A 22,067-nucleotide genomic window follows, 5' to 3' on the forward strand; every position below is an offset into this window, starting at 1 on the left:
AGGAAATAAATATACTGGCATCAAAGCATTAAATTAAGTCTTCTGGTAGTTTTGAGCCTTAGTACTTACCGTTTCTTGCTGTAATTAAATAACCACAGACGACTCGCTTCCGGGGTATGCAAACCGCTTGATGCAATTTTTCGCCTTTCAGAGTTTTACATTTACTTCAATCCAATAAGCTGTCGAGGGCCCGACGCAGAGCGCCGTAAAAGTTTTCCTCAGGTCAGTACAACTCGGACGTGAATTTCACCTTTCAAAACCCTCCCTTTGCCGCAATTTCTGGAACACGTCCGTACAAGTGGGACTGATTGCGTAGAGGCAGACCAACCTCCTTTTATTAGAAAGTGCATGTGGTCGAATATCGATAGCCACGGAAACGCACAGGATTCTTAACGGCTGCGCCGCTTTTTCTTTTGCGGCTGTCCGGCGGCTACGTAAGTTCCTTCTATGCCTTTCGCTGATGTATGCGCATTATTAACTGAAGGGAATTTTTGGTTAACTTCTTCGGCTTATGAGCGGAGGTTCACGCTAAAGATTTCGAGCAGGCCGGGCGAAAGCCCCACCCCTTTCCTTTATGCACAGCACAGCACTAGCAGAACTTAGGATATCGAATAATCAAACACGGCAGACAGCAAATAGGTATTGCTAACAAACTCAATAAAAAATTGTACATTATGCCAATGGATGGCACAGTAGAACGTACCGGCTGCCTCCATCGAATTTCGCAGAATCACTGACAATCTTTCAGTGACCGAACATGCAATGCCGAATAGGCTTACGTTGAATTTATATGCATAAACAATCATGTGTGCTTGAGCAGGAGAAGCTGTCCGGCTAGTTGGTTTCCATTTGCATGTTTTACATTCACATTTTGCATACACCTACATTTCTTATATTAGCCTGCTCGCCTTCCTTCTTAGCACTTTAGTCTTGACACCTTTCTCAGCTGCGTTGATTTTACCAGCCTTCTCTTTTATCCTGTGTCTGTGTTTACTGTCGGCTTTTTTTAAGTGTTTAAAAAATTCTGATATAGAATGCTTCTTTATGCGTTTTTTACTGTAAACTTTATGGTATGCTTGGCTATTCACATCTTACTTCCGTTTATTCTCGTAGAAAAAGAGAAAGAAAGAGTGAAAAATCCGGTTAAAACAATCTCGTCGTGTTAGTTATAGCCTTTTTGTACAAAGCTTCTGCTATTTTTATAACCACCATAGCACAACTTCTTGTTTCTTTTTATTAAGGCTACGCAGTTTTGCCGCGCTGCACATGTATCGGTATAGGATTCTGGCAAAATTATTTGGGCTATTTTTGCTTCTTTTTTCGCTTTCGCTTGTGTCACCCTTTTTCTCGACGTGCATAGATATTCTGAGGCTGGGATGTTGACTCCTAGTGGGCGGTTTGAAGAAAAAGTTTAAAGGGATGGAGACAGAATTATGGTAGAAAATCTTGGTTTTTTACTCCATTTCTTGCAGTAGAGAGGCCCAACATCTAACTCTTTTAAACGTGCGCATGCAACGTGCTTGCCGGCTCAGCAAAGCGGTGCTGGCAGACCCTAACAATCTTGACCATCAAAATAAAACAAATACAACACAAGTAATTCCTGTTGAATGTGAGGATCACTGTGAAAAACACATAACGCGTCGACTGTCGTCGGTTTTGCATCTCGTACTGCGATGGTATAAAAACACTATAACCTGAATTGTAACCACGTAGCGGAGAGCAAAAAGCTGAGGACGATGACGAAGCGGTGCTATGGAGCTTGCGTTATTCTCTAACAGCAGCGTATCACAAAGCTCTGTCAGTTGTCGTGGTCCTGCAGTCATCAAAGAAGCTAAAGGGTTGGCGAAAGAATGCACCGCGTGTGCATTGTTCGCCTCGGACCATGCATATACGCAGACAATTCCCGAAAGAGGACATACACTTTTGACGCACAGGAAAAAAGGCGCGGCAAATGGCTCCCGGCAAATGTTAAAACAGATTGCTTATAAGCTACGAAAATATGATTTGCATTATTGGCTTTATAACTTTAAGTGGGTCCGGCGCTTCGCATTGCGCAGTCTAGTGTGTTGGAAACGTGGACGCGACACGCGTAGGGTGCGCTTGTGTTATCTTGCGTCGTTATATCTCGATATTTTGTTGTGTGCTGCTTTTGCGAGTTCCAGCCTATCTCCGTTCACTGAGAGCCGTCGCGTACATTCGAGGAATACTCGGACGAGCGCAGAACTCGTGGCATCCTGCATAGCAACCCTGGTCAGAGCGCAGTTAAGCTTCACTCTGCTGTGCCTTTAGTGTGCAATTAAACAATAAAGATGAAGCGAAGGAAGTTTGGGACCTCATCAGCGATATTGACCGATCTGCTCGTCAACGAATAAACTGCGGTTAGCAGCTGCACGAAAGGTCTGAACACCTGCTGCTCTAGAGGAAGAATAACCAAGTACTATGAGGACCAGTTTCATGGCTCTCGGTTTGTATGATCGTAACTTCCTTCTGTGTGAAGTCATTTGATCAACCTTTATTACAAAGAACAATTCACAGCGATGGAGTGTCTGGAATAGCATATCAAAGGTGAAAGCAACCAAGTGCGTGACGATGGCGGTAAGCATTCGCCTTTCACGTGAGCTTCAAGACCATCCGCAGGAACGTCTTTCGTCTCCACGCAGCTGTCAATGCCTTTGCTTTCCCCGGAAACTTCGTCTCCCATGGTCTATTTTCAGTCGCACTTGCATACCCTCATCTTAATGCTCCCAGTGCAGCGGCCATCCGAGTGGCCGCTGCTGCGGCAGTGTCTCCGACAGGCTTCATTGTTGAGCGTGTTGGGCTTGCAGGGGTTTGCACGGCCTGACAGAGCGGAGGAAAAAAAGGAGTGGTGGTCATATTCCGGTTTTGTACTGTATCCATTTCGAACGAATGACACTTCAGGCGCGTTGAAAGCGAATATCGGCAGAGAACACGCGAACAAAGTTTTAGAAGTGAAGCGTGTGTTGTCCGAAGCTCTTGCACACAGGAAATGATGCATCTAACTGAGAAACAATAGGAACACAAGGATTTTTTAACGCTGTTCCATTTGTCAGGAGTAAGCTTCCTCTTTGAAAAAGTCAACATATACCGACAACGTAACACCCTCAGAATTTTTCTTTGCCTTCTTTTAAGTCCTTTTTTCCCGTATAGTAGAGCTCCAGGGAGGACTATATGTCCAACAATATTGGTCAAAAATTTTGAAAATCGAAAAATTGTAAGACATTGTTAGGGAAATATTCAAGACAACAGTTCACTGTTCTGATATGCAGGAAAATCTTTCTATTAAAGTGCCTCCATCGATCGCATCGAAAAGCTAACACTGCCATAGAATACCAAGAGGAACGCATTTGATGATAGCAATAACGTTAATAGAAGAAAAAATGCAAGACTGCCGTCGTGTGATCTGCGCATATAATGATTCCTATAGTGATATCTTGCATTATATAAAAACAATTGCGCTAATAAACGGCTTTCCGCTCAAAAATGGTTTTGTCTAGAATTGTTGGGTATGTCTTAACTACTTGCTCAAAAATGCGTTACGGGCATGTCGGGAGCCTAGATAGCAGCCAAAACACCACTATAGATGAGGTCCAGAAGGGGCAAGGGAGTGGTTGCAAGTTGCTGCTCAACATATTGCTCCTGTAATGAACGCACCGCTTCATTTAGGTAGAGATGACCAGGCTGAATGTGGCAACATGCCAATAAGTTTAAGCGTTTTTGCCGAGAAAAAAAAATTGCTATAGTCAGGGATGTTTCTGCGAATAGCGATAGGAATACGAAAACACACAGTTAAAAAAATCTGACAAACGGCCCTTTAATGTTACAGCGGTACATTTTCAGTGCGCCTACCTTTACCCAACAAACGAGTCTATTGGCCTGCGGGTCAGATCTTTTTTGTTATAGGCCGAACTATGAAGAACCATCTGTCTCACATGTTGACTGAGCACCGTTGCGTTCACGGACGGCCTGGCATCCACGAAATTTGGTATTTAAAAAACAGTTATGAACCGCAGAAGTGAAGAACTGTAATGCTTACACACCTAGGTACTGAACATAACCTAGGCTTTCAAGGCCACGAAGCAATGCAGTTTTATCCGATGCAGTTTTATCCGAGAACTGTGCCCTCGGCTTACAGGCAATGCCACTCACATACCGTAGGCAATACCACATAATCACATACCGTAATGCTTAGCACTGAATTGATCTATTGCTTCATATGTAATGGCGTAATGCCTGGCTAGTTTACTGCGCATACTCAGGATTACAGCGCAGTCCCAAAATGAAGGAAGAATAAAATTGCTTTATTTGGCACTCTCGCATCGCCAACTGACGCGGTGCATCTGCAGGGTAGGGGAAGAAACTGCGCGGGCTCTTTAATGAATTTAACCCGAACAAGTGGAGACCAAATGCACATGACATATTTCCTACGCCGTTGGACTTGCTAAAAAAATTTGCCGGCTGTTTAGCGTTGCCAAGAACGAAATATTGCGCGAAAGTGCAGTTTTTTTGCAGGTGGACACCACAGCCCCATACCTGAAAGCGCGATCCAGGGAGACCAGCCTTTACCCGCGTCCTCAACTTTTTCATCGAAAATGCCAATTTACCCAATGTACGCCAGCTGCCTATGCTCCAGTGCCGCGTTTCTGCCGCAATTTTGGTAACGCCAACGCGCATCGCTGTCGTGCCGTGTTTCTTCCACGTCGTTGTCCGCGCCAACGCATGCAGCGCATACCTTTATCTCTACCGCCGCATAACTCAAAGTGCAAATATTAGCTTTAGAGTAGTATCAGTTGACGAAGAAAGCGATGTACATTGCAAAGCGAGACGGTGTGTTGCAGATTAACACGAGGCGTGATCAGCTGTAGCGATAGCCTATAGTGCTCTCAAGCAGTGGCTAGCGAAGCTCATCTGTTCGCGCGGCCGCAGATTCGAATTCCAGTCGTGGCAATGTTTGTTTCATTCATTTATGCTTTGCCCGAGGTCACCCGCAAGGAGGAGCATCACACCGGTTTGACCTCGTGAAGTAGTGCTTTCGCACTAGAATTATGCCGCCTATTTAGAGCCCTAGTAATAGATTACTTACGGACGCGGACGTGAGCCACTCCGCTTTCATCCTCTTGGGCAGCCACAGTGCTGACAAGACCTGCAGACGGTTGAAAAAAGTGAATATTTAATGAGGGCGATAATGGTAACGTTTGCCGCCGCGGTGGCTCAGTGGTTATGGTGCTCTGCTGCTGACCCAAAAGACGCGGGTTCGATCCCGGCCGCGGCGACTAGAATTTCTTTGGAGGAGAAATTCTAGAGGCCCGTGTACTGTGAGATGTCAGTGCACGTTGAAGAACCCGAGCTGGTCGAAATTTCCGGAGCCCTTCACTACGGAGTCTCTCATAGCCTGAGTCGCTTTGGGACGTTAAACCCCATAAACCAAACCAAATGGTAACGTTTACCCAGTAGCTCGTCGGTCCTGAGCACTAATCATCCCCTGGGAAAGCAGCCCGGGTACCAAAAATGAAATGTCACCTGTGTAGCTTAAATCTTGAAACCTTACATTGTTTTGAATTTTCATATTTTATATGAAACATGTGAAAAGCACGTGTCTTGCATATTTCCTAGAACGATATGAGGTACGCGTACAAGTTCAATATAAGAAGCCCATTTGCGTAAGTACGGGCGTTTAACGCCAGTTCCTCAATGAAAAAAGATACTATGGTTCAATACCGCAAAACATGACGCAAGGAGGTAGGAATGATACACACGAGATTACGTCGCACAAACAACCTGCAGCAAAGAACTAGGATGAATGCTGAATGAATCATTATTGGTCGTGTGTTTCATGCGCATGCGCCGTCTTTCGCATAAGTTCCTTGAAAAGAGCGCCAATGGCCGTTGAGAGTTGACATCCCACCCCAGGCTCGCATGAATACAGGAATACCTCCCTCAAATCTTTACTCACAGAGCCAACGAGACCCAGCCATCAGTGCGTTAAAATATCGACTCAAGCTCGTTCCTCTCACAGGTGTTTTGGACTTGGAACTTTTGCGACAAACGGGGTACACGCTTTCCTTTCATGCAGTCGTAATAGCACTATCGATGGGACGTTGAAGATGTATGGAGTGAAAAGTATTACTTCTTCCTCCTTCAATGCGACCAATTTTTGCAAGAAGAGGAGGAAAGCTGGATAAAGGGCTTGAAGCTCTGGACTGAGAGAATGACACTTACCGGCGACAAGAACAATGAGAAGGGCAACGGCCAGGACCTTCATTTTGGTTGGTAAGCTGTTGGCTTTGGTTGGCAAGCGTCACTAAGAAATACAAAAAAAAATTGTTTGAGAGGAAAGAATCAGTTTTCAATTTAGGAACATCTGTCATCGCACCTTAAGACACGAAATTACACTGGACCGTGGCACATTCTTTTAAGCTAAGATTAAGGCTCTGCTCCTTCCGAAATTTCATTAAAGACAGGAGAAAAAGACTTCTGACACGGAACGAAGGTGAGTTAACCGTAATTTTGGCTGTTTTAAAGAGAAACAATGCCGACGAGGAACGAGCGCAATTAAATATTTGCGATATCGGTGCTATTAAATTCAAAAACGAAAAATTAAGAATTTCATAGCACACAGTATGCTCGCTATTTCTGGTTCACATGCTGGCGGACGGTAAATACGAAAGTGGCGGCCACTGCTGTTCATCTCAGCGCCTCCCGTCGGTGTCAAACAACCGTATTTGCAGCATGTCTGTACTGTTTTACCTTTTATAAACCTACGGTTTTGCTAGACGGCGCAGAAATGGAATTGAAATTTACCTCCTACAAGGACCAAAATGAGGCTCCAGCGTTTCTCTGAAGACAACCACCGACCCTCGCTCCTAAAGAGTTTGCTTTGTTAGCTTAACGATGAAGTAATCAACGTTTTCAGGGCACTCTGGGATATAACGAAACACAGGTATTTCTAAAACAGCCCGCTGTTATTGTTCCATCCCCCTTAGCGGGCGAAACCACTGCCCCCACTGGAGCATACGTTAGCTGTTGACCACGCAACGAAATGGCAATGCGCGCTCCGCAACTTTCCGCTGAGGTGCTTCGAAAAGATCGCCTCGGTCACTGGCATAAGCATCAAAGCACCCCAGTGATTCAAGCGCAGGTTTCATGAATTTAGGGTTGGGCCACGCTGCGATGCACCAGGAGAGTTGAAACCCCTGAACTCCATTTGTCGCGTCTTTAAACTCACTCTCCAGGGGAGTGTATGTTTGGCTCTCAAGCGCAAAATGAAAGAAGATGCAAGCACTGCAGAGGCGTGGCAGGGAACCGTCTCCGTGGCAGAAAAGCTCCCGTCGAAGGCCGCGCAAATCAAAGCACTACGCGAACGCCGATTTGCGCACGCCCCGCTCGCGAAAGGCTGGCGCAGATATATACCACGACTCGCGTATCCATATTTGTTGCTGTGGGAGCTCAAATGGCCCAGTTGGTACATAGTCATACAAGAAACCGCCAGAAGGAACACAGCTAAAGCGGAAGACTGACAGCTTGGCACTGAATCACAGCGCGTTACATGCGGTTTCTCTGGCAGTGGCATAACTTTTCCCTAAACAACAGAAATGACAAACCCTAGCCGGTAATGGGGACACCACGTTACCTATGCCCTGACGTAACCATCTAAAGGCGCTTAAGAGCTAGAGAGAGAGAAATAGCTTCCTCCTTGATTATACTTGCAGTCGATGACCGCGGGTGCTCGCTCAAAATGCGGCGCGACAGCGGGGTGCTACGGGGGGCTGTTTTCCTTTTCTGTCTCTTATGCTTTTGCCGTGTGTTCAGCAGGCATTAGATAGCTACTGCTATGCCCCTTACTACATGAGAGAACAAGCTGAAAGCGGGCTCGTAAGCATGCACAACACACGCGCCTCTGCATAATGTCCCCCGAACAATGTAATTCGTGGTGAAACACGTAGCCTGTAAGAATTCCACGGTAGAAGAATGAGGCTATGAAACGACTTCAGCCCCCGATGCCGGTATCACCGTTACGAGATGGGCGGATACCCGTTGCAGTGATCCTCTCAGAAGTTTTTCATTGCCTCGCTTAGTATTAACGCTCTGTAATTTTTGCACGCGAACATCCTATGTGCACAGAGTGCACAGAGAAGAGCATGCACAACCGGTTGACCAACCTTGCAAACACAGGTATCTCACCGATGTCATGTTATTACATGGGAAAACCAGGAAATACATGTTTATATGGGCTTTACGACCCCCCACCTCCTTCAGTTTTCTTTCTCGCCAGAGCTTTATGCCAAGTGTACGCTGCACCATGAGGTACAGCGTACACTTGGCAATATAACTTTGCCGAAATAAAGCGAGACTGATTATTTTGCCAACGATATTTTGGTTTCACGGAAAGACATTTTTCAATGTATCACTTGAAAGGAGGCTACAAACGTTGAGGTCTTTTTTTTAGTTCTCCCTACAATATATTAAACATAGAAATTTTGCGGAACCCCTCATATACTGATTGCATTCAATAATTGGAATTGTTAAGAATTTTAATCAAGCTCCGCAGAGAGGGTCACAGAACAATATAAAATGAGGTCAATAAGTGTGGTGTGGGAGGGGGGGATTAGGCATATTTTTTGCGAATGTAGTTTCCACTTATAAAGCTAGTATCCTGACTTATTGCGAAATGCTTTACTTCACTAATATCTTGGTACGCCCGATTCACGATTCAGTCATAAATGTCCAGTATTAACTTGGTTGCCTTCAAGGTAATAGTGGTGGTGGTGGTAGCGGGGCTAAGGAGCGAGCGGGATTAATCCAATATTGATTTCAACGCAACGAAAATGAAATAGACACTTCAGATGCGACACAAATGCGCAAGAACATCGCGACATCAGTATGGACGCAGCATTCTTCAGATATTCTCGTATAGCGGCAAGTTTAATCAGTGGCCTGCAGCGAGCCGCGGAACTACTGTTTTGCATCGCTTTCTTCATTAAACCCTTTCTGCAATCAACATTCACTTTGCGAACAAAATAGTCGAACGAAAATTAACGATGTCAACTTCTCACCTTGTTCGCTGGTGCCTCAAGCTGTGTGTCTTGCTCCGTTGGCATCGCCGAGCCGTTTTTATATTCGAAGCGAGACGGAAACCGGAATGGGCGCTTATTTAGTGCCGGCTTTTCCCAGGAGGAGGCGCTCGCAGTGCTTAGGCTGCTCCACATAGTCGTGAAAACACGCCAGAAGGTGCACAGGCAGGCTCTCTGCCCCGAACAACATTATTTAGGACGTAAAAGCAGGTAGTTCTGGCAATACGACACCTGAGCACAAATCTAAAATGCTACTCGCATCGCAACTGCCAACTGGTTTCAAGAGCACGCCGTTCTTTTAACTCGGTGACGACTCGTTTCTTCATGTTATTTTATGCTGAACGCATGCGTGTCGTGTTTCAGCAACAATAGCGCAATTTCAAGATAATTACCTTTATCTGGAATAAAGGCTGAAAGGTAGAGTCCGATGTGCATACTGATGAGATTTCAGCACGACCGTCTGGTTTTGTAATTTTAGAACATTTTGCTATTTGTCTTCCTTGACACGGCACAAGAGATGCGAATCACAAGACCAATACACAAGTTCTGTGGCACACATCCAAAGCGCCATTTCTGGGGAAGCAGCAAATTGAAGCAAATCACGTTGTGCGTTACATTCTTTTTGAGTTTGGTGCGCGTATCAAAGCACTCCGAGCTTCAAGGTGACATTAAATTAGGCTTAATGTTTACATTTTCTATGCTTAACTGCTGTTTGAAATGCAGTGTCCATAGATCGTTTTTTTCCCTTTGAAGAGATCTCGCTTCTTAGACTTTCCGTTGATGAATATTCAAATAAGCCTTACCTGCCAACTTCTATAATGCCAAAGGTGTAAATTGTCACTAAGCATTCATCACATTGCTGCAGACTTCATCCAAATCAGCACAAATTTTATATGACACTCACTCATGGTATAACAGAGATTTGTGCAGGCACCGTACAAAAATGCACATTGAGATGCAATTAACTGTTTATAGAGTATTTATTGAGTCTACAAAAAGTCAACTAATACTCAAGCCCTAAAGACTTTGGTCTATAAAAAGTCAATATTGTCTTGACTGATATAACCCAATATAAATTTAATTAACTACATGTGAATTAAAACTCAAGCAACAAAAAGATCAATTTACAGCTGATTTCTCACTGTGTCATTAGAAAGTCAATAAGTTCTTGACCGATATGACCCAAGATAAATTTAATTGACTACGAGCGAATTAAAACACAAGCGACAAAAAATTCATTTAAAGCCCATTTTGCACGACTCATTATAAAGTCAATATGTTACTGACTGATATCACCAAATATAAATTTCATTGACTGCAGGTAAATTAAAACTCAAGCAAGAAAAAAATCCATTCGCAGCCGATTTCTCACGATTCATTAAAAAGTCAGTATGTTGTTGACTGATAAGAGCCAATATAAATATAACTGACTAAAAGTGAATTGAAAGTGTAGCAAGAAAAATTAAATTTACAGCCGATTTCTCACCGATTATGGAACCAACCACAACCACTGCTCAAACGATTCCCATTTCAGCTGCACAGCCTTTGTTCATATTATATCGACTATGGGAGAGGTCACGATGTTGAAGTTGGTTGTAGGTTGTGAGAATAAAAACACTGCTCATGAGGTAGCAATGCAAAATTTAACGTATAACTGAATACCGTATTATTTTTCCGCACACCTCTCCGTATTTTCTATTCTCCGTAGATTTCTCCGTATACTTCGTTCTGTTCTATCCAGACTTTTCATTAATCCAGCACCCCTAATGATTAGAGTGGGAAAAAGAAAATTGTTCTACTTTATAAGGTGATTCTTCACTTTAGCTTGCTCTCTCTTTTTTGCATCATGTGTATTTCGTGTGGTACTATCTTCGCTTACAACTTGTCCTGAAATAGAGCAGAAAACGCTGGGCGTACAAAATTATGCTGCGTTTTTGATAAGAAGCTCAGAACAGTAGCAGAATGCCGTTTTTCGCAAAGGTGATGCTATGAGGCGGACACAGAGTATAATTCTTATCGCAAATCGCCTAGCTTTATAAAATCTGTTGATTAACTTGTTAGCTATTGCAGTTAGCATGCCTGTCTGTAGCGGATAGTTGGGTGTTGTTCTATTCCTATGCGACTACGTTTTGTAGAACATTCATTCCCAGCACGTGCACGTGGTCTATGATGATGGCCTCAGAATTTTCAACTAAATCAGCCTATCACGCACGCAATATGGTGTCGCCGATCGGAAAACTCCTCCCTGGTGTGATGCAACTGTTGTGAACGGTGTTTCTACAAATTTGCTAGCCGAAAAAGAAAGGGGAGCAGTTATAAGCTTCGGCTATCGCATTTAGTATTGCTACTTGAACCACCTTACGCAACAGCTGCGCCACTCAGATATGACACTTGAGCGGACTGAGTTGAAAATTTGAGTGAACATGTCTGAAAATACTAGCCTGGTGCGAGAGTTCTAGCGAATGAAAAAATTGAAGTAAAACCATCTCTAACTTCTTAATTATACGTACATACATCCATTGTAACTGCGGTTTCTAAAACTGTAATAATTGACTTTATATAATTTAGTGGGTGGCAACGGAAATCATTATCTTCTTTTGTATCCGCCGGTTCGTATAATATACTTGAAAAGTGGCTTTCGTGCATTGAATTTCGTTTGTTTTTAATCCTGGTTGCCTAATTTTGAACACACTAGATTGCGCTCGCCGGTCATTCTGTACACTGGTGCAGTGCGACCTATTCCGCGCTAATAACTGCAACTAATACGCGGCGCAGTGCGTTTGCATCAAGCTGAATATTTCCTTCTTGTAGCTTCGCGTCTGTTACAATGGGGATTAATTGATTGTACTTTAATTTTTAATTTTTTAATGTTTTCTTAATGACTGTCAGTAATTGGTATAACTAAAAGCGCTGTTTGCTGCAGGCAAAAAAGGGCATTATTTTTGTTTTAGCGAACGTTGTTCCCTGACCCTGATCGACTAGTGCGCTGTTTCAACCAACTGAAAAAAAAACAGGCATTGAAAGCGAATTAATTCGTTCGCAGGTACGTGGTGGGAAAATTTTAAGTAATGTGGGAACCATTTGTGAAAAATATGAGGCGATTGCGCCATCTTCACGGTCTTTTTTTCTGTCCACGTTTGCATGGTGTGATGCCATTAACGTTAAGATGTTGGAGAAAGTTGAAAGGTAGATCCTCTCTGCCTTGAGTATCGTTGTACCCATTGCGACGCACGAGTGCCAAAGCCCGCGCCAAATCCTGCTCAGGCAGATTTTCGACAAAGGCAGCAAACGCCGCTGGGTAAATTGCAATTATTAAAATCGACTCTGTTCGCATACACTTGGTAGTTATTTCAGGATAATTATGAGTCCGCAGGACATCGCGACTGTTGAAAAAAATTCGCTGTGGCTTAGCTTGGTTAAGCCCGGTAATTGCGAAAGCAATATCCGTACCTACGCCATGGTTCAGCTGGTAGTGTAGCTGGTGGTGGTGCTTGTGGTTAGACTTGTGGCGATGCATCTGTTATACAATCCAATCCAATCCAATGTAATTTAATGTAATGTAATCTAATCTAATCTATTCTAAACCAATCCAATCCAGTCCAGTACAATCCAGTCCAGTCAGGCCGCCGTTCATGTGCACCGCCGTCGCACACGGACGGTGCGAGATCGCGAAGCAATGTTAAGCCGCTGGTGGTTGGCACAGTAGCGACGTGAGTCGAGCCTAATCTCTTCAGCGTAACGCCACAATCGCGCTCCTAGCGGAGAGAGCAGGAGTTAGGCGCCGGTGGTGGCACCGCCGCGGCTGGCGACGGCGCGAGTCGGTCGCTCTTCTCTTCGGCGTGACGTCACACATGACGTCACACAGAGGTCAACATAAGGTCAATGGTGGCACCGCCGCGCCACGGCAAAGGCTGAAAGTGCAAGTAGTAAAGCTTTCGCTTTAAAAGCTGAGAGTATTTGGTCCAGGAAAGTCACTGTGCAACCGAGAAGGTGTGAACACAGAATAAACCCTTTGAAATTTACAAACAGCCAACCTGCTATTCTTTAGAATTAATGTAAAGGTTGTATTTAGCCACCTTGGGTCGCAAACTACTGTTGCTTACTTTCGATGATCACTGATCCCCCCCCCCCTCCACTCTCATCAAACGAAAAAAACAGTGCAGACTTATGAGGAACGAATGTACCGGATACCTTCACGGAGAATGCTCGTTACGAAAGGTGAGAAACGAAAAGGTCAGAACGGAACCTGCATCTTTGTGGACGTATTAATCGGAAGACATTTAGACCTTATTCAACCGGTTTCCTTGCGTTTCGCAAGCATCATTCCGCCTCTCCTCTGAAGCGCCAAAACCTAGTGACGGAGAAAAAAACGTGAGGGAAACCAGGATACACGCCGCAGACCTGCGGAATCCGCCGCAACGGTCGTACCTACTGAACCCTTGCCAACCGTTTTCCTTCTGCGGCAGCCACGTGCAGTCTGTGTGGCGGCTGTTTCTTCTTTTTATGTAGTTGTCTCTGGAACACGGCGGGGCGCTCGATCATTAGTCATGCCCGTTTTCTTATGGGTCAGACACGTTCGCCGCACCACTCTCGATCACAACTTGGAGACCAGCTTCCTGCTGCCGTGAAGGTCAAATCTACTCCCCCAGCGCTGAAACGGAACAGCACCGCTGTGTGGAAGTCAATGACATTGGAAGCTAAAAGTTTCACCGATCCGACCCCACACGCTCTTGCTCGGGAGGTTTTCTTTTTCCTCGTGGATCACAGCATCGCAACCGGTTGAAAGCCGTGGTTCTTCGAACGAGACGTTACACCGGCAGCGTAAAGAGATTAATCGCTTTGCTCCCAGCGTCGCTCAGAAGTAACAACAGAGAATAGTTCTTTTTTCTCTTGTGAGATAGAAGCGGCATACCTTGTTAAAGAAGGGCATTCTGAACATCATGAAGTGATTTGCAACATGAGCGGACAGCACCCACGTCTTTTGTTTCAAAGAGCAATGTCGGACCTGCCGAGCAGGTTGCCACCGTGTGAGTCACAAGTAAGAGATTTAGCGCAGGGATGAATTTAGAGATTACTGCTGCAAGAAATATGTCGGTGCAGCCAACTGAATGTGCCATAAAATTGTCTAAAGTTAACTCAGTCTTGTGTTTCTGTGTTCGAGTTTACGATCGACGAGCCCATTTGGGCGATAACATTTAGGCGGGCGTATGAGAATAAAGTTGAGATTTTTCTGATACTTTATTTTCATGGCCTCCCACGGTCTTAAATCATGATTGTTTTTCACGCAAGCAGATAATTATAAAATGTTTGGGGCATCAAAGAGTCAAGGCGGAAACTAGCATTTCTTTTTCCTGCTGTCGTAATCCGGGCAGTAAAAAGAACTCACTTTGCCACCTGAGCATCGCGGTTAGGGCGGTAACATGCTTCTCTTCTGCACCTATCATAATCAAGAACGATAAGGTAAATGAACAAGAACATGGATATTTGATGCTACCAAAGACAAAAGCTTAGTTCTCAAGCGAACACAGATGGCATAGCTACTGGTGCGATATGAAATAAAATAAAAGAAATATTGCCGGCGGCAGCGCTGCATACAGAGCATCATCTGACTACGAGCGAATTTATTTTATCCCGTTAGAATGAACTCTTCTCTGTTCTGGAGGAGGAGGTGTAACATAATTGTCGAACGAGTAGTAAGTTATGCTTATAATAGTTGCCAACTGGGAAAACATGTATATGACTGAAATATATAAATCGCTTCATGAAAAACAGCTTCTGTCAGAAAAGAAGAATACGTCGCTTCTGCAAATATTGTGGAACAAAATTGTTCCCAAAAGTTCGTCGGCGTCAGCGTTTTCTTGAGAGCTGAAAGAAAAACATCATGCCGCCGCGGTGGCTCAGCGGTTATGGTGCTCGGCTGCTGACCCAAAAGACGCGGGTTCGATCCCGGCCGCGGCGGCTAGAATTTCTTTGGAGGAGAAATTCTAGAGGCCCGTGTACTGTGCGATGTCAGTGCACGTTAAAGAACCCCAGGTGGTCGAAATTTCCGGAGCCCTCCACTACGGCGTCTCTCATAGCCTTAGTCGCTTTGGGACGTTAAACCCCATAAACCACAACCACAACCAGAAAAACATCATACATTCTTCTAGGTTATCAAATGCGGTGATTTGTACTCGTGAGCTGCGACTTCTTGTCAGCCCGTTGTCGGCAACGGGGGAAGGTGCGATATTTTGGGCGAAACCGAAAAGCGAGAGGACGTTGATTGAAAAAAAGCCTAAATGTCCGCAGAAAAGGTCAGCATGGTAGGAACACAAACTTGTTGAAGTCTTTACTTTTATAACGTTTGGTACGTGTCGTTTTTCAGACACGGCCAGTAGGTTTTGGACAGTACCGGTGGATAGGGGAGGTCAAGAGCTTGTGAGCTGTTGCGCGTTTGTAAAAGCTTTGCCATTTGTAGGAACTTAGGAGCATACACTAAGAACAAACATTTCTTTTGTGCACTCCTCCTTGAATCTTGAAAATATAATTGTGAGTACCCCAGATATATATATATATATACAGGGTGTCCCAGCTAACTTAATTGGGCCAAGGTTTATAAAAAACTAAGAGTTCTTCAGAACTGAAATCGCGTGGATGCTGTTAGGGTTTATCTAAAGTTGCAGTACCACTTTTTCGCTCCTCCTATTTGATTAATTAGTCGAGATAAATCAATGAACTTCTTAAATATAGCTTGAAACGTTCAGGCGTCAGTAGGAAAGTTGTGGAGCTCCAACAATACTGTCCAACCCAGGCACTTCCAACGAGACAGACTTAGCGTGGCCGTTTCTATTCGGAAAAAAACGAAAGCCCGCGGAGTTTAAAAAAAATACCGCGTGGCAGCGCGCTGTGTGCGCCCGAATTCGCCGCGATTACAGCACTCTCATCCGTGTTTTGTAAAAAGCATCACTCGCTTCGCGCCTTTCGTGGCTGCCCAAGACCTTCGCGTTGAGCTTGGTTCCAAGCTAAGCGCCAGCGGGCACTGGCGGCAGTTGCTGGAGGCTGGAGGGTTGCGTCGTATAAACCTTATTCGTACCCCCGAGAAAAAAGTCGAGGTCAAGCAGTTGGTCGGAGGCCAAGCAGGCGGAAAAACGTCCATAGCGTGAGAGAATGAGTGTGGTGGAGCCCCGCCATGCTAAAACCAGATCACGTTAAGCGGAAGTTCTGAGGAGAAGTTCATTATTTAGGATGCGCTCTGTGTATTATTTATAAGATGCGCTGTGTGCAAGATCTCTCAAAAGATCTCGCAAAATAAGCTTGTCACCTCCGTGTTCAGGAAGCCAACGGACAGGCACCAACACTTGCATTTTGAAAGTAGCCACGTAAAATATTGCAAGAAAGGAATACCATATAGCCAGGCTCTAAGATTTAAACGCATCTGCTCCCGTGAAGAGGACTTTGCTTCTAACTGTGAAACACTACGTAAGGATTTGGTCCGAGAGGGCTGCCCGAAGCCTCTCGTCGACGATGCCTTGGAAAAAGCTGCAGCACAAGACCGCTGTACAATGCTAAACAGCACCAAGTCTGCGCAGACGAAATACCCAACTAATCTGATATTAACCTATTCTCCATCAGCACCGAATGTTAATCCTATTCTCAGAAAGCAGCACAACATTCTCCTTCGGAGCGACTAAATGAAGCGCTTGCTTCCCGAACCACCCCGTGTCGTATATCGGAGGGCAAGAAATATCAAAGATGCCGTAACCTCCTCGAAACTAGACAACGGTGAAGTCTCAGGGTGCACACCTTGCAATGAACCGCGCTGTAAACTCGGTCCAATGATAAATAATGTCACAGAAGCTCGCAGCACAGCGTCGTCTTTCTCATTCAAACTTCGAGGAGATTTCAACTGCGTCACCAGCAACGCAGTCTGCCTTCTCGAGTGCGGTGTGTGTCGTGCTCAGTATATTGGGCAAACTGAAACTCCTTTCCCAGTGAGAATAAATAACCACACAGCACACATACGATCACTGCCAGATCTGCCTCTTTCAAGACACGTAACGACAAAAGGCCATCCATTTGGAAGGTTCAAGGTATACGGCAGTCTGGCTTCCAGACACATTACGACAGGGAAGCCTGTGAATCATATCTAATATTTAAATTTAACACCTTGTCTGCTGGTATTAATGTAAGCCCTGGCAAACTCTCCTGCCTTTCCGGCTAAATCTTCCTGCAATGTTTTGTTCGTTTTTTTCTTTTTTTCTTTTCCTTGTGAACTATTTTACATCTAAAATATTGTTTCTTAAATGTACTATGATGCCAGTTACGTAACAATTTATTGTGTATTTAACACTTTCATTTCTAGTCGAGGTGATGACATTATTTTTGTTGTGGTTAAGCATGAATTCTGGGACTCTCGTCCTTCATGTGTATTCATCGCATTATTATCGTTTCGTTGTTGCTAATCCCTGCGTTTGGGTAAACCTTGTTTCTTAGGACATTTTTTCACACTCTTGACCTGTATTTTTTGTGCGCCTCTATTATTTCGCGTGCCATTTGTATTTATTCTAATGTTGTAGCTGTGTTAATTCTAAGCGTGTTCCCGGGGATGAAATTTGTCTTTTTGGTACACTTTCTAGCACTCTGGCACTGTCTTTAACTTCACTTGTGGGCTTCTATGCATTTCGCTACATATCCCCAGCTAAAAAATGCTACAACAGTGACACAATTTTGTGTGTATTCCGTGAATTCATGTCAAGGTCGGCCCATCTCGAAAACTCTCTGTTTACATGAACTCGATACGAACGAGTAGGCTATCGTGGGGCGCATCGGCTCCGCGCTTCTGTTCTTCGCTGCAGAAAAATGCTTACCCCAAGCGTGAAAGAGGATTAGACATAATTTGCGGAGGGGGCTGCGAGTCAACCCACCCCTTGCGATAGAGATGAGGACTCGAGTCCACGACCGGGTTCGGGAGTTTCACGGTCGGGGCTTCCGCAGACAGAGGTGTCGCGGGCTCTCGGCATGACTGCTTCTTGCCGGACGTGCGACGCACCGTTGCGAACGGCGTAGCAACGACCGACAGACTACTCAAGGCCTCTGCTCCGGCTCCGTGACGTCACGCTAGTTGCCCGTCCCCCGCTCGCGGCTGCGAAGGTTCGCCGGCAGTTTTCAGCGCATTATTTTATTATCCGAGGTCCAATGTCTGTAGTAATCAGCCAATAAACAAGAATTAGCCACTGAAGAACAGTTTTTAACCGCGTGCTTAATTTCGCTCTATATCTTCCGCGTTAACTTATTATAATTTGTTCTTTCTTTCGTGACCCTCGCGATACACTTCATGTTGCAGCCAAGTGATTCGTTTTTATAGTTTCATGGTAATACTTGTGACCAAGCATTGCATTGCTTCGGTTCCTGCTCTTCAGTTCATCGCATTTAGTTCATATTAACACCAAAATATTATTTCCTAGGCAGCATAGCAGTAAAATGCAGTATAATGCATGAAATGCGGTATGAAGCCGAATCTCATGTATTGTACTGCTTTTTAAAGATAACGTATGTTTTTTTTGCCATTTTCGAAAGAGGTTGACGTGCTAAACATTGAAATAAACAAAAAGAATGAAGTCATGGAAAACACTAACATGAAGACTATGTGAACATTTTATTGCTCTCGGTGCTTTGCATTAAAATATTTCAATTCTTTAATTTTTTTAGCTTCCTGGCAGCTAGCTTCCGAATGCTGGCTTAAATGGCGTCATTCTTCAATTTCAATGCTAGTTAGTACAGCCCCACCATGCCTATAGTCAAAGATATTGCCAGATCCGGAAGGACTACGACAGCACATTTCACATATGGAGTCGGCTCAGTTTCTTAACTAACAAACATGATTGGCTTTTCGTTCACAGTGACTGTCCAAAATTTCGTGTCGCGAATGTTGACTCGCTTGATTTGCAATACTTCAAAAGAAGACACTGAATTTATGGGTTTTTCTTCCTCGCTTGCCTTCATAGAATTGTTGATGGCTTCCTGGATAGCGTCATTTTCCCAACGTGCTCTCTTGCTGTGGACTCGTGACATGAAGGTGTAGAAGAAAGGCACGATGGGCAATTGGGGTACACCGAACGCACTTCGTCCTTTTGAAGTTGAACACCATCGCGCTTTGGCTGCATGGTTCTTCCCGTTTGTTTATCATCATGTGAGAGCTTGGGGTGAAGTCTTGCTCATAGAAATGCAGCTCGCATAACTGTATGAGGAAGCTTATTTGTTATACCATGTAGTTCTCTCGAAAGTAGTAGTAGTGGTTTTTATTTTGCATTGAATATGGAAGGTAAAAAAAATTTAGCTACCCTGGCATCTGCTATCGCTACTGGAAGCACCTGAGCTGGGGCAGCGGAAATAAAGGATAGCAGGCAGAGTGTAGAGGTGAAAAGAAAGAGGGGAGGGGATAGTACAAAGGACGCGGGGAGGAGTACACTGACAATAAATCTATCTAGATATACGAGGTCTGTTAGAAAAGTATCCGACCTTTGGCCGAAGAAAAAAAACTGGCATACCTGGAGCGTGGGAAACCTAATAACCTTCAAAGTAGTCTCCTTGGGGCTCCATATACATCTCCCATCGGTGCTGCCATTGTTGGAAGTATTCCGAAAAGGCCCTTTTCGGAATGGAATTTAGCTCTGCCGTCGTTGCAGCCAAAATGTCCTTTCCTTTCTGAAATGGCGCTCCTTTCAATGGCCTCTTCATTTTAGGAAACAGCCAGAAGACGTAGGGGGACATATCAGGAGAGTAAGGAGCCTGTTGAACTACAGGAGTCTGGTTTTTCGCCAGAAAAGTCTGAATCAAATGCGAGGAATGTGCAGGAGCAATGCCGCGAGGGATGCGCCAATTTCTTGTTGACCTCAATTGCGGTCTCTTGCGCCGCACAGCACCACGTAGGCGATGGAGGACATCCCTGTAGTACTATTTAGTGTTTCTTTGACCCTGTGGGGTGCGTACTCGTGGTGTGCCACACAGAGGGAGTCAAAAAAGCAGTCAGCATCACTTTGACATTGCTGCGCACTTGGCGGGCCTTCTTTGGTCTTGGTGACGTGGAATGCGTCCTCTGTGACGACTGGAATTTGGTTTCGGGGTCGTACCTGTACACCCAAGTCTCGTCACTAGTGATTACGGCGTCTGTGAAGTCAGGGTAACTGTTTGTGGAATCCAGCATCTCCTGTGAGACTTCAACACGAAGCTGATTTTTCTCCACCGTCAGCAGCTTCGGCACGAATTTCGCCGCATCTCTCTCCATGGCCAAACCTTCGGTGATAATGAAATGTGCAGAAAAATTGCTGATGTACACCTCTCCCGCAATTTCTCGGATAGTCACACAACAGTCCCGCATCACCACAGCGTTCACTTCGGCAATGACCTGGTCATTTCGGCATGTTGATGGCCGACCGGAGCGTGGCTCTCTCTCCACGGGTGTGCGGCTGTCTTTAAACCAGTTGCACCACTGCTTAATCTGTGTGCTGCTCATAGCATCATCACCGAAAGCCGTCTGAACATTTCGAATGGTTTCCACTTGGCTATCGCCAAGTTTCTGGCAAAATTTGAGGTAGTAGCGCTGCTCCTCTCGCTCCGCCATTTTCCTTGCAACAAAAAACCGACGAGAGCACTGCGCACTGCCTCACTCAAACGCTGCTTCCCAGCGACTGACGCTATCGGCAGGCGAGAAAAAATTCGTGCATGCGCACGAGGGTTCAAGGTCGGCTGCTGTAAGCGCGCTTGTTTCACATCCATCAGGTGTTCGCAAAAAAAAAAAATAAAGTCGGATACTTTTCTAACAGACCACGTATACATAATAAATATAAATATATACAGGTCGCACGCGCGTGAAGGTCTAGTAGAACACAGTACAAACACACGAGCACGACACAAAACACAAAACAGCTGGAGTGGGGGCGTCCAGCTGTTCATCGTCCAAGGTAGCCCACGCGGAGCGTTCGGTCACCGCATGTTACTACCTGGCGGAGAACAGGCGGGACGTCAAGCCCGTCTGTTCGAGGAATGCACAGAGGCTCACCATCTCTCGAAACCGCAATTCGACAACTAACGTTTTTGTTTAGTGCTGGGTTTTATAGAACATAAGATATGCAATCAAAAGCGGTTAAATTGCGGTTACTTACCTTGGAACGCATGGTTGGCGTAAAATCCTTGAGAGGAACTACTATCATCAACGTTTTCGGCGAGCTTCATCCTTGGGAAAACCAAACACCCTAACTTTTTTGCCACCGTCGCAATTTCCGTGGCGCCCATGCACACAGCACCGGCCTATGTTGGTGCGTGTGTTTTGCTTCAGCACCACATCATGGTTTCAACGCGCACAAGTGAAAAGAAAACAGTTTTACGACCTGCAGCTCGAATACCAAGAAGCTGGAAAAGAGAAATGTCAGTACGTTCGCTGCCTAATCTAACCAAAGTGCCACGATCCACCAGTGTCGCCTCCCAGGTGCCATGCTCCTGTGTTGCATCCTCCTGCGTTTCACAAAAGACTCACCATCGTTCGCGGCAAAGCCTTTCGCGGTCGGGCAACTAGTGTGACGTAGGCCCCTGTGGAGAGGAGGAGTGGTCTAGTACAGGCTGGTCTAGTCTAGGTGGCCTTGCAGCAGCTCGCCGCCTGCACCCAACCGATGTCAAGGACAGGCCGCACGCGGCGCGTCGCACTGACAAGGGGCAGAATGCGGGCGCGCAGTGTGCCAGCGTCATAATGATCTACACTGCGAACAGAAAAACTCCCGGAGAGGAGTAAATGGCTCGTTGCGTTGCGCACTCCCGAAAAGGGATTTAGATACTCCTCAGAATAGAGGTGTATCGTCTACTCCTCTGTTTGAAGAGGTATTTTCGGAGTGCTAGAATGAGTAAAGTGTTACCGTTCTCTAGACTAGTTTATTTTGGAGTAAATTTGCACTCTCAAAGGAGTTAGCATGGCAGTTAATAGAAGTATTATATACTCATTTGCAGCTG

At 45.1% G+C, this 22,067-nt stretch overlaps 1 protein-coding gene across 1 annotated transcript; it reads right to left on the reverse strand.

The window, feature by feature from the left end:
- Positions 1–2,450: 2,450 nt before the first annotated feature.
- On the reverse strand, positions 2,451–9,225 carry LOC149353705 (defensin-1-like). The gene is made up of 4 exons (XM_089582745.1): positions 9,072–9,225; positions 6,238–6,319; positions 5,102–5,161; positions 2,451–2,838 (listed from the first exon to the last, which is right to left on the reverse strand). Exons 2-4 carry the CDS (start codon positions 6,278–6,280, stop codon positions 2,711–2,713), a joined length of 231 nt encoding a protein of 76 aa, XP_089438871.1. The 5' UTR covers positions 6,281–6,319; positions 9,072–9,225; the 3' UTR covers positions 2,451–2,710.
- Positions 9,226–22,067: the final 12,842 nt, after the last annotated feature.

Source organism: Amblyomma mixtum, chromosome 3 (assembly GCF_055824585.1).
Source record: "Amblyomma mixtum isolate Tamu chromosome 3, ASM5582458v1, whole genome shotgun sequence".
Classification (NCBI taxonomy): domain Eukaryota; kingdom Metazoa; phylum Arthropoda; class Arachnida; order Ixodida; family Ixodidae; genus Amblyomma; species Amblyomma mixtum.

Bases quoted from the DNA above. Each gene is read 5' to 3' on its own strand.
- LOC149353705 (XM_089582745.1), bottom strand. From the start codon at position 6,280: ATGAAGGTCCTGGCCGTTGCCCTTCTCATTGTTCTTGTCGCCG. The intron at 5,162-6,237 runs GTAAGTGTCATT...AACCGTCTGCAG, and splicing joins TCTCATTGTTCTTGTCGCCG to GTCTTGTCAGCACTGTGGCT. The intron at 2,839-5,101 runs GTAAGTAATCTA...CCGCTCTGTCAG, and splicing joins AGTGGCTCACGTCCGCGTCC to GCCGTGCAAACCCCTGCAAG.